Source organism: Arachis duranensis, chromosome 3, assembly GCF_000817695.3.
Source record: "Arachis duranensis cultivar V14167 chromosome 3, aradu.V14167.gnm2.J7QH, whole genome shotgun sequence".
Classification (NCBI taxonomy): domain Eukaryota; kingdom Viridiplantae; phylum Streptophyta; class Magnoliopsida; order Fabales; family Fabaceae; genus Arachis; species Arachis duranensis.
The window spans coordinates 1,855,202-1,866,922 of record NC_029774.3 but is presented as its reverse complement, the minus strand read 5'-3'; the positions used below and the strand labels follow the sequence as shown (position 1 = coordinate 1,866,922).

Here is an 11,721-nt window from a genome sequence, read left to right as displayed (position 1 = left end):
AGGATTCAGATAATATTATAATTACTCAGAAATTCTATGAGATTGAAGAAAAGAGTGAAAGGGTGGATGACAATTAAGATTGACTTGAAAAAAAACATATGATAGACTGAAGCGGAACTTTATTGAAGATATTCTGAAGGATATTAATTTGCCTTAACTTTCCTTTAATCTTATTTCTAAATGCATCTCTATGACAAAGATGAGGGTTTTTTAGATCAGAAAAGTCTTAGACGAATTCTCTCCTACTCAAAACATTTGTTAGAATGATCCTTTATCGTCGTATTTTTTTCTCTTGTGTATAGAACGCCTCTTCCAATTTATTAGTGTCGCAGTGGAGTACAACTAGTGGAAGCCGATTTTCCTAAATCAAGGTGGCCCTAAACTTTTTTACTTATGCTTTGCGGATGATCTCATTCTGTTTTATCATCTTGTTTAGAGAGGCTAGTATGAAACAAGCAGAGGTTATTAAAAAAGTTATTGAAATCTTTTGCAACAGTTTAGGCAAAAAAGTAAATAATGATAAAATTCGCATTTTCTTTTCCTCCAATATGAGTCACAGAGTTAAGAAAGCGATTAGTAGAATGCTGCGGTTTACAAGAATAAATAATTTCGGAAAATATTTTAAAGTGCCTCTTCTACACTCGAAGGTTTCAAAAAATACTTATAAAGACATTATCAACAAGCTAATACCAGATTGAATAGCTAAAAAGCAAGAATATTATCTCTAGCCGGAAGGATTACTCTAATGAAATATGTCTTTACCTCTATTCCTACTTACTAAATGCAAACTCCTTTATTATCAATGTCTACGTGTAATATGATTGATCTTAATTGTAAGAAATTTTTTTGGGATGAGACGAAACAAATAAAAAAATAAAACTCATTTGGAGAAAAATAAAAAACCCAAGGGACTCTGGAAGGTTAGGAATTCGCCATGTGAAAAATCTAAACCGCACCTATATGATAAAGATTGGATGGGACCTGAACGAAGATAAAAATAGTCTCTAAACAAAAGTGGTAACGATAATGTAAAAAAATAACAAAAAAACTAATATAATTTAAATAAAATTATTTAAAAATTAATTTATTAAAAAAATCATCAAAAAAATAAAAATAAAAAATAAGCGATCTTTCTTAAACCAATTTGACTATTATCCCTTGTTGTACACTTCGAACTTCTCATGAAAAATATTCACCTTTGAAAAATTATATTCACAAAAAAATCAAATGGTATATAGAACACTTCTACAGTAACCACTAACCAGAATTGAGCCCAAGAGAACTTGCATTCCATTGTGTGCAAAAGTCGAACAACAAATTACTTCTGAGGCAGTGATACTCACTCACTCGTGCGAGTATTTGACATCGATGCTTTCCTGAGGGTTCTTACATATCAAACTCCAACTTTTCCTGAATCAATAACCAACCAACCCGTACTTTTCTTCAATTTGACTGTAAGTCCTTTCTAGGTTTAGGGTTATTAATCCTTGCTCATTTTTCAATAATTGGGAAACGAGTTTTCTTGTGTTATCATTGATAATTTAGAAATTGATCTTTTCTTTTTAATTTATTATTATGCAATCGCTAATTCCATTAGATAATTAGATTGCTTGAATATGTAGCGTGTGCCCAACTTTGATCTGAAGAACTTGATATTTGTGCATTTCCTTTTGTTGCATTTATCCGTGAAAAATGAAAACCTTTGTGGGCCATTTGTGAGTTTTGATTTTGGAGGGGGCAAAAGAAAGTTGAGGGAAGGGGAACTGGTTTGAAGATGTTTTGCATGTTTTATCACAAACTAGAGCAAGAAAATTTAAAATAGCAAAGTAGGTGATTGTTCATCTAACTAAGACATTGAACTTTCATTTTCATCAGATGAAGGGATCACCATCAGATGAGATGATTCTTAGCTACAACGATGTTGTGCTTCGGCGTTATGATCTAACCATCCTCAACGGTCCGTTTTATCTTAATGATCGAGTTATCGAGTTGTATTTCAGCTATCTTCCATCTTGTTATCCCTCTCAGGATACCCTGCTGGTTCCACCCTCCATTGCATTTTGGATCATGAAATGTCCTGTTGCTGAGGCTCTCAAAGATTTCATAGAGCCCCTTCATTTGTCTGATAAGGAACTGGTTATATTCCCCGTCAACGATAACGAAGATGTTGGTAAAGCTGAAGGTGGGTCTCACTGGAGCCTACTTGCGTATTACAGGCGTGCTAACAAGTTTGTTCACCATGATAGTTGCAGAGGCATGAACTCAGCACCTGCTAAGCAACTCTATAGAGCTGTTGGTGGATACATGGGGCAATCCGGATCGGCATCTGAACCTAGCTTTTTGGAATGGACTGATTCACCCCAACAAGAGAATGGTTATGATTGTGGTTTGTATGTCATGGCCATAGCAAGAGTGATATGCAACTGGCATGTAAACTGCAAAAATATTGATTTAACGGAGCTGTGGTTCCCTGATGTGAAGGAACAGGTTACTCCAATTGCGGTTGCCGAGATGCGGGGTGAGATCTTGACCTTGGTTAAAAAGCTAATGGCAACAAATCAAAACTCTTGAATCTAAGTGGAGCATCCTCTAACTCAAGATTTAGAAGACATCTGCATAATTGTTTGATTTGATCATATTAATGGGAGTTGAGATAGCAGTAAATACTAATAATGTAGAACACATTTTGATGAGTTTCATGTCTGAAGCAACGTGTAAGTTGGCATAGCCTGTAAAGATTCCAAACAGCTTATCGATGTTGTTAATATAACATCTAAAGTTTTAGAACTATTCAAAGTTCAAACACATTTTTACCTTTTTACTCATCAACTCATACATTAATGTTACTGTCTAAGCAAAACAAACGGTCTATAGATATGCAACATTAGATGTCATATTTATTGCCATAAAAAGAAATTATAGTAACAGAAAGACAACACTATCCCACTTTGAATTATCGCAGTCCCATAATCGTTTATTTCTTTCTCTAATTCTTATGTCATATTTTAGCTTCTTTAGATCTATTGCAACCTATTGGGATGAAAATGAAAAATCCAACATTCATGCATTACCCAGAAAGCTAACGAGTCCCCTCATTTGGGCAAGATATGATAATAAATTATATTTTTAATTAGTGTACTTAGCTGAAGTTTTGGATAATGAAGAACATTATGCTGTTAACTTTTATTTTCCAAGCTAATATATGAATGATAAAATGCTACGATTTGTTGTTTTAGCCCGAACTTCGCTGATGCAAAAATTCTTTACAAAAAATCACCATAGAACACCAAGTGTAACTTTCAAAGCGTAAACGAGGTTTATTAGCACACAGTTGATTTCTCCAAACCGTTGATTGCTTAATAAGTAAGCTAGGGAATTGCAAATAAATATAAAATATCCAAACTAGCACTTAATCTATTGAAACCTCTTGATAACCTCGCCAGCAAAAGTGTATAAGCCAGGTTTTTTCTAGTCAAATTAGTGTTTAATCATTTCATTTTAGAGATAATCTGAATACTTAACGTAACTTCAATGGACAAGCATGATCATTTTGAAACATCTGAGAGGAACTAATTGAGTTCGAAAGAGTATAAGCTATATTTGCATTTAAACCAACATGTAGGTATGCTTTAAACTAACACTATATCTCTAAGAACAAGAGATGCTAAAGCCAGGGAAGGCACGCCAAAACTGTTAGGAGCTTGTGCATCCAATGCTTGTGTATGTCTGCGTTTGAAGAAATGCAGACTTGGTGCATATTCATGAACATGATTAAACAATTTGAAGAACCCTACATCAACATCAGAAATTCAGAATGGAGCAAAAACATAACATTAAAAGTATCCTAATTCATCGAATAAAGCAAACCACAAAATAACATCCAGGAAAACTGTTCAGATAGATGGTGCTCACCCTTTCTGGATATTATTTACACTGTGCCAGTATCCATCGGATAACTCCCTAGAACTCGCAAGAACGTAGCAAACTCCTGTAAAAATATAGCAGTTTTTTAGAGCATCCGCTCATTAGATAATCCTGTGGATATGATTCATAAGCATTAAAGCATACATTCAGATGCCTCAGAGCATTTTGTGCCCTCGGATCAGCCATTGACGCTTCAAAATCAACATAAAAAAGATAATCAAAATACCTGTACAAAAAATATAACTTAGGATCATCACAAAAATCATAAAACCTTTTTCACTGATACAGTACTAGTTATGAATTGGAATAATTAATTTGAAGAAAGAAAATATTTAAATTAAAAAAGGAGCTGTAGTTATGGCATTCATACTTGGGTGACCCATTGCTATTATCATCAGCCATTCGCAGCGGCATGTTCCGCAAAGGACGGCTTTCAATCTGATAGAAAAACAAACAAATCTCATGATCAGAATTGTTTTAGACGTAAACTTGCAACTTCCATAACAAGCATCTGATGCCAATAAGAAAAACAAACCTTTGAAAGGTTGATTTGACGCAGAGCGAACACCGCAAGAGCCTTGAAAAGTATTCCCGGACCCTCTTCCAACGAAAAAACTATGCTTGTCTGAGAATTCAACACCACAATCAACAACTATACACAATATTTGATAAGTAGGCAGCCGTATAACAAATCAATTAGTTGTGAGGAGAAGTATGGTGCATTCAATGCAATTCAGCTATTTATTCTCTTCGTCTGTACCTTAAATGGCCTATCTGTACCGGGAATTATAGGTTCTCGTGCTAACATTAGAAATCGGGTGACATTATCACAATCATCCTGAAAATACAAAACTGTGAGAGATGAAATCTAGTAATGTACATTAACATGAATGATTATCATGTTTGATAGAACAATGCAGCCATGGGTTCTGACCTGAATGTCTTGGGCAAGTATATTCAAGCCATAAATCTTTGCAGCAGCAGAACTAGCAACCGCTCCTGCATCTTTTACTCCATGCATGGCAATATACTATAATTTGTAACAATCTTAGGGTAAGTCACAATGATAACAAAGTCAACAATAGCAGCTTAATCGAATTTTCCATCCTAAAACCCAAGGTTCAATATCAATTCAAGTTGTTACTCTTCATAAGTTGATAAAAGTTGGTTAATTTTAAAAGTAGATCATGGAGTTGATCAAGACCAACTTATATGACTAAAGGTACACCTAGAACCATGAAAAGCATAAAATACTCTGATGCCTAAAGGGAAAGTAGTATATTTCCTACACACAAAAAAAGTGGGAATGGCTAAAATGTCTTGATAATTGAAACTCAGTAAATTAAGTGCAATTGTTGCTTAACTGAAAAACAAGGAATGATACCAGAAACCAGCTCCCATCATTCTATGCATACCTGCGCAGCACCAGCTGTATCATCGACTGCTTCCCTAACCAATCCCCACTTCGTCAGTGTGTGCTCACATTGTGCAAGAGCCTAAAACACAACCAATCTTAGATGAGTTTGTGACTGTCGAAACAAAGGTAGGATATAATAAGTTATAAACTTAGAAACAAACCTGTGGATGACTAAGAACACGCTTCAGATCCTCGAGTTTAACACCATGATTGGCCATCAGACAATGATGAACTGCATATTTCACTTCTCCCACTATATGCAACCTGTGCCTGAGTAGAAGGTCATAATTTCTGTGGATGCTCCCTCCTAGAGAATTCTCAATTGGCAAAACTGCTCTATCCACAAGCCACCTCTCAACTTTCTAGTGTAACATAAATAAGTGGTTCAAGAACTTGCGCTTAAATTTGTCAAAAAAATCCACGACATCAAAGTACTCTTTATGTAACTAAGTTCTACAATGACAATCAATTTGGAATATCTTTCAATTTCTAATGTTATCATATTCCTACCAATGCAACAAATGAGGAAACTTGGAAAAAAGAGCAAAAATGAAAACAACATCATACTTGAAATGCATTCTCAAATTGTGGACATGGAACAGCTTCACAATTTGGGTAGGCCTTCTGTGCTGCTGATTCACTATAAGCACCAGGAACCCCCTGAAAAATAAAATAATTTATTCCCCCAATTAAACAGCTCCACCAAAATAAAATAAAAATGCAAATGCTAAATCCAATACTCAACAATTCAATTGAAAAGAATATATGAATTGAATATGAGACATGGAAGTAATACTACCTGATATGCAACTTGAAGACGTGGACCATCGGAAACTGAATCGGAGAGCTGAGTGGAAGTTAAAGGCCCTAATACAACAAATTAAATTAAATGAAAAAAAAAAGAAAAAATGAATTAACGAATGAATGGAGTGAGTGAGTTACGGGGAAGAGCAAATAGGTCAGCTTTATCGTTGAGATCGTTCTCCTTAAGCGAGGCGCGAAGAACGCACGCTAAACGGCACCGTTTTGGTGGGTGGAGTGTGAAGTTGAGGGTGATGGAGGAGTGCGCATGGGGTTGAGATGGCGGAGGAGAGAATGGACGGTGAGGATGCGATATGATCCGTGACGCCGCCATCGGACGATGATGGATTATTACAATTTACGGTCGCTAGGGAATCTGTTTTTGTTTGTTAGCCAAACTGGGGATTGAGTTTTCCGAAGAAGAATTTCGCGGTTTTGGGAATATATTATGGTCCAATTTCTAAACACTTCCAACGAATTGATTTCTTCAGTGTATTAAAATTATTTACACATAATTCAACACATCCAAGACTAATTTCGGCTAATTTTTTTTTTATATTGGTTAAATACATGTGTAATACATTAGTATTAGAAGATTAGATATTTTTTTTGTATATGGTATTTTATTCAAATCGGACGGTCCGATTTATTTAAAAAAAATAAACTACAAATCGGAGGGTCCGATTTGTATTTTTTATTTTTTTTAATTTGTTAAAATAAAAATCGGACGATCCGATTTCAGCATTAAAATTTTTTTATTTTCAAAATTACAAATTGGACCGTCCGATTAGAATTTTTAACTTTTTTTTATTTTTTTCAAACACAAAACGGAGGATCCGTTTTCTGCTGACACCATATATATGAAAAACATTTCTCTTTTTCACAGTGTTGTATTACTATATTCTCTTCTCTATATCTAAAATAAAAAATGACTAATTTCTTTGGTTGTCCACGATATCATAATTGGATTAATATGTAGTAAATCTAAATTTTATTTAAATATTTATAATTAATTAATAAATTATTGTACGTATAAAATAAAATTCGAATATAAAAGATTAATTTCTAACTAATTGTTACATGCAAGGCAAAATTTTAAGTCAGTTAAAATTGAGAATGAAAATTAGTAAAAATTAAATTAAATTTTGTATTGTATTTAATATAAAATATGTTAAATTATATTTTTTTTAAATTTTGTAAAAAAAAATAAAAAAATAAAAAAATATATTAAAAAATACAAATAAAAAGTACTCTTAGTCTCTTCTATTTTTATCTTTTAGAAGTATTAAAATGACTGAAATGGTGTATTTCGAAATTCGAATTTCTTACTGCCAATCACCTAGATACAGTCTTTGGAAAAAAAACCTTTTCTTTTTTTCTTTTTTGGACGTGAAACAAACCTTATCTAAGGGCTTGCTTGATTTAGTTAGTTGGGTTGGGCCTGACGCAATTCAAGATCCAAACTGGAAAATGAATCTAACTCAAGACCACAAAGAGAACATGGCATGCATCTATGGTTGCACATCAAGTTCAAGCCCACTAAATAAACTAATTTTGATCAATCACGTTAGCTAACCCTAACAGCAAGACATGAAGGCTAAAGCCATTCACTTTAGCTCATATTCACCCTAACAGAAGCCGAGCTTAGTTTAGACAATGAAGATCTCTCCAAAATTTGTATAAAAAAATTAATAGTATTAATACAAAAATATAGCTCAATTAGTTTAAATATCACCTTTTTATATTAAGTTTGTGAGATCAACTCTCATTTTTTTTGTATTTATTCAATTATTTTTAATTTTAAACTTTAACATTTTGGATTTAGATTTTTATAAGTTTCATAAATTAAAAATTTTATTGACTTATTCATACAAATTAAAATCTTATTCTCATTATCAATAAAATTTTATAATTTTATTGTCAAAATTATTTATAGAAAAACTATTTTTTTTATTCGTATAGTTGTTTATTTTACAATAACATTTTAAATTTGAATTTCAATAAAATTTTACAAATTAAAAGTTTTATTAGCTTATTTATACCAATTAAAATCTTATTCTCATTATTATTTATTATTCTTATTATCAACTAGGTTTTATAATTTTAATGTTAGAGTTAGTTGTAGTAAAATTAATTTTTTTATCCATATAATTATTTATGTTATATTTTTAGTTATGAATTTTTTTAAATATTTTATAATATCTATCTATATAGTTATTTATTTATTATCATATTAGTAATAAACTCCACCCCCAATCTCTTCAAGCTCCGCCGCTGCACCCTAAACAACTCTTATGTTTAGAACAAAAGTTAATTCATAGTAACCACTTTGCATAATATCTATGCAATCAATAAACTAATTAGTAATCACTAATGCCATATATTTTTAGATTCCCGTTTTTTTAGTAATTTTTTTAAAAATAGGGAGATTCGAAGTCGCAATCTCCAAATAAGTATAAAAAAACTATGTCATTTGAGTTATAGTTCATTGATATTTTTTAGAAATTTTAATTAAAGATAAAAAAACTAATTTTCATCTAATAATATAAAAAAATTATACAATTATCAATTCATATATGACCACATCAACAAAACTAACTAATTTTTAAATTCATAACTTAAAAAAACATATATAATTAGATAAACGTTAAAACTTTTTATGTTAGTGTCTCAAGAGTAACTCTAAAAAAAATTGTTTACATTTAATGCTACTATACCCAATATCTAATTTATATTTGAATGAATCCAACTCAGATCCTATTGGCACAAATATAGGGATAACACAGTCAACAAAAAAAAAATATGCTACATTTATATTAAAATTAATTAATAAAATTAGTCACTAATATAAAATATATATTAGAATATAAATACACATTAAAAAAATAAATTATACATATATTTATATACAAATAAATTAGTGACTAATTTTAGTGACTAATTTCGACGTAAGAATAACAATTTTGCTAAAAAATATATATATATAGATAACATGCTTTTAGATTATTATCTTTTAAAACACGGATAACATACCTTTAATCATTTTTTAAACATGTATTATAACACAACTTGACTACAATGTCCCAAACTAAACACAATCACTGTAAGTGTCAAACTAGTAATAATAGCCCAAATGTTTATCTTGGTTAGAAGATAATCCAACATAGGACTTTGTTATACTATATTTTAAGAAAACCTCATAGATAACAAACAAAGTGGAGGATCAAGAGAATCAGAATCGAGATTTTTGAAAACGATTTGATAAAGATGCGTGTTAATTATGTTTTGTATGCACGCATGTCAATAGACATATATATTCCATTAACATTTTGTTTAAATTCTAAATTATGTCATTAATAGACTAATAATACTGTTACTAAATGGACAAGACACGCATGCTTAGCTCACAATATTTGAACTGTGGCGAAAAATGAACAATCCCAAATTGAAATCAAAATACTTGACAACAACTAGGACCGACAAAGGTACATACAAATTCCATTTTATAGGAGACTTTATCAAAAATAAAATATATTTGGTATCTATCATCAACAATTAACAATCCATATTCTTCGTATGTTATCATCGTCCACTAAGATGAAGCTATTGGTGCATGCAATTATTGACCGCATTATTCACGACCACGTATGGTTTATTTAGGAACGAATTTAAATAATTATGAAGTATGAACAATAGTCCTTTTTTGTTTCCTTACTTAACCATTTTCCTTTTGACCTTTGACTCAAGAGGTAATGCATTCAATGGATAAATATTTTAGCCTTATTAAATTTTTATTTTATTTTTATTTGTTAACATAATTTTTTATAAAACAAAATTTATTAGGGAGCCACTCAAATAAAGATGTCAAAAACGTCTTTTTTTAAATATATTTTTTAAAAATTAAAATTTAACATATATAATTAATTAAACTGTTATTTTTATTAAAATTAGACCGAACAAATCAATTTAGTCAAAAAATTAATAAATTTAATTTTAAACTAGGAAAAGAAAAAAGCTAGAATTTAGGATTATCAAAATTAATATATATAATAAGAGTATTTTAGTCATTTTTTATAATATGGGTATTGTAGTCATTTTTTATAAAAAAATTATTAATTTAAATTGTTTCAAAATTTGATTCACTCTTTCTCGGTCAAATTAATTTGTTTGGCCTCATTTTAACAAAAATAACACGATTTAATTGGTTATATGTGTTAAATTTTAATTATAAAAAAATATCTTTAAAAAAACATTTTAAACATCTTTATCAGAGTGACCTCTAATTTATTATGCTTATTTTTCTTTTGAGTTAGTTATGTTTATCTCTTTAACAGAATCATTTAAAAATTCTGATTATTTTAATTTATTTTAAAATTTAAAATCAATTTAGTAATTAATATAAATAGGTAATTTTGTCCTTCTATAATATAATACAACAATATACAATAATAAATTTTTATTTTTTTTATTCTTTTACAATTTTATTATGATATTAGAGCCAATTCTTTATATTTTCTTTTCTTATTTTTTCACAATTTTTTATTTTATTTTTTTAAGCTTGTTTTGACTAAAATTATTTTTAAAAAAAACTTGATATATCTATATGAAAATCGCTTCAAACAAATTAGAATGCGCATTTCATTCCAAGAATATTTACGACAAATATATTGAAAACTCATGATTATAAAAAATATAGGTGTAAAATGCTTTAATGGTCCATTTGTAATAAAAAAACTCATATTCATTTGTTTTTTTTTTATAAAATTAATAATTAAAAATTATTAAATAATAATATAATTAAATAAATTAAATTAATTAATAATTTTTTAATATTAATTTCACATAAAAATAACGGTACCTCTTATCGTTATTCCATGCAATACATAAGGCAAAACGTATATGACTTATTATCTTTGGAATGTTTCTACAAAGTAAATGACTTAATGTATGTAATAGCAAATTTATAATGTATTACAGCACATATAAATGTAACAGCAACTTTACATGTATAGTTGAATCTGTGATTTGGTCGGTCATTCATCACGTTGGAAAATCCAAATAACAAACGTTAGCAAAACAGTCTTTGTGGATTATTGGAAATTGCCATGATTTATGAATAATTAACGGGTACCCATCATAACACCGTTCTATTTTGTTTCCTTCACGTTCTCTGCATTCATTCATCTTCACACATACATCGCCATCATCATGAATCATGATTTCATTTCCTAGTTCACTTTCACTATTTCAGGGATTAAATCGCATAAGAAATTCATTTATCACATACTCATATATATAATTATTAAATAATTTTAATATATGTATATTTTGACTATCATGTAATATTTACTTAAATAATCACCTTATAATATACCATTTGGTTTTTCTTTGGATTGCACCAACAAAACAAACAACCAAATACACGAGAGGCCACTGAACCTTGACGTGTCCTCTAGTTGATTCAATCATTTTGTCCACGTGGCACATCATATATACAGAAACGAACCTACATAGGACAATGGGGATTGGGGACACTTGCTCCACTCTCATTTCAAATTTTTTTTTTTAAAATATACATA

General features: G+C 30.1%; 2 protein-coding genes across 2 annotated transcripts; one reads left to right on the top strand and one right to left on the bottom strand.

Annotated features, from left to right (window-relative positions):
* The first annotated feature begins 1,235 nt into the window (after positions 1-1,235).
* Positions 1,236-2,803, top strand: LOC107476917 (NEDD8-specific protease 1). The gene is made up of 2 exons (XM_016096863.3): positions 1,236-1,454; positions 1,876-2,803. Exon 2 carries the CDS (start codon positions 1,876-1,878, stop codon positions 2,569-2,571), a length of 696 nt encoding a protein of 231 aa, XP_015952349.1. The 5' UTR covers positions 1,236-1,454; the 3' UTR covers positions 2,572-2,803.
* A 646-nt stretch (positions 2,804-3,449) lies between these two features.
* Positions 3,450-6,619, bottom strand: LOC107476918 (arogenate dehydratase 2). Its single transcript, XM_016096865.3, has 12 exons — positions 6,284-6,619; positions 6,141-6,208; positions 5,909-6,001; positions 5,503-5,703; positions 5,340-5,420; positions 4,859-4,954; positions 4,685-4,762; positions 4,460-4,549; positions 4,295-4,362; positions 4,069-4,150; positions 3,913-3,988; positions 3,450-3,790 (listed from the first exon to the last, which is right to left on the bottom strand). Exons 1-11 carry the CDS (start codon positions 6,474-6,476, stop codon positions 3,929-3,931), a joined length of 1,110 nt encoding a protein of 369 aa, XP_015952351.1. The 5' UTR covers positions 6,477-6,619; the 3' UTR covers positions 3,450-3,790; positions 3,913-3,928.
* Positions 6,620-11,721: the final 5,102 nt, after the last annotated feature.

Bases quoted from the DNA above. Each gene is read 5' to 3' on its own strand.
- LOC107476918 (XM_016096865.3), bottom strand. From the start codon at position 6,476: ATGGCGGCGTCACGGATCATATCGCATCCTCACCGTCCATTCTCTCCT. The intron at 6,002-6,140 runs GTAGTATTACTT...TTTATTTTTCAG, and splicing joins GTCTTCAAGTTGCATATCAG to GGGGTTCCTGGTGCTTATAG. The intron at 4,151-4,294 runs GTATGAATGCCA...TTTTTTGTACAG, and splicing joins AATAGCAATGGGTCACCCAA to GTATTTTGATTATCTTTTTT.
- LOC107476917 (XM_016096863.3), top strand. From the start codon at position 1,876: ATGAAGGGATCACCATCAGATGAGATGATTCTTAGCTACAACGATGTT.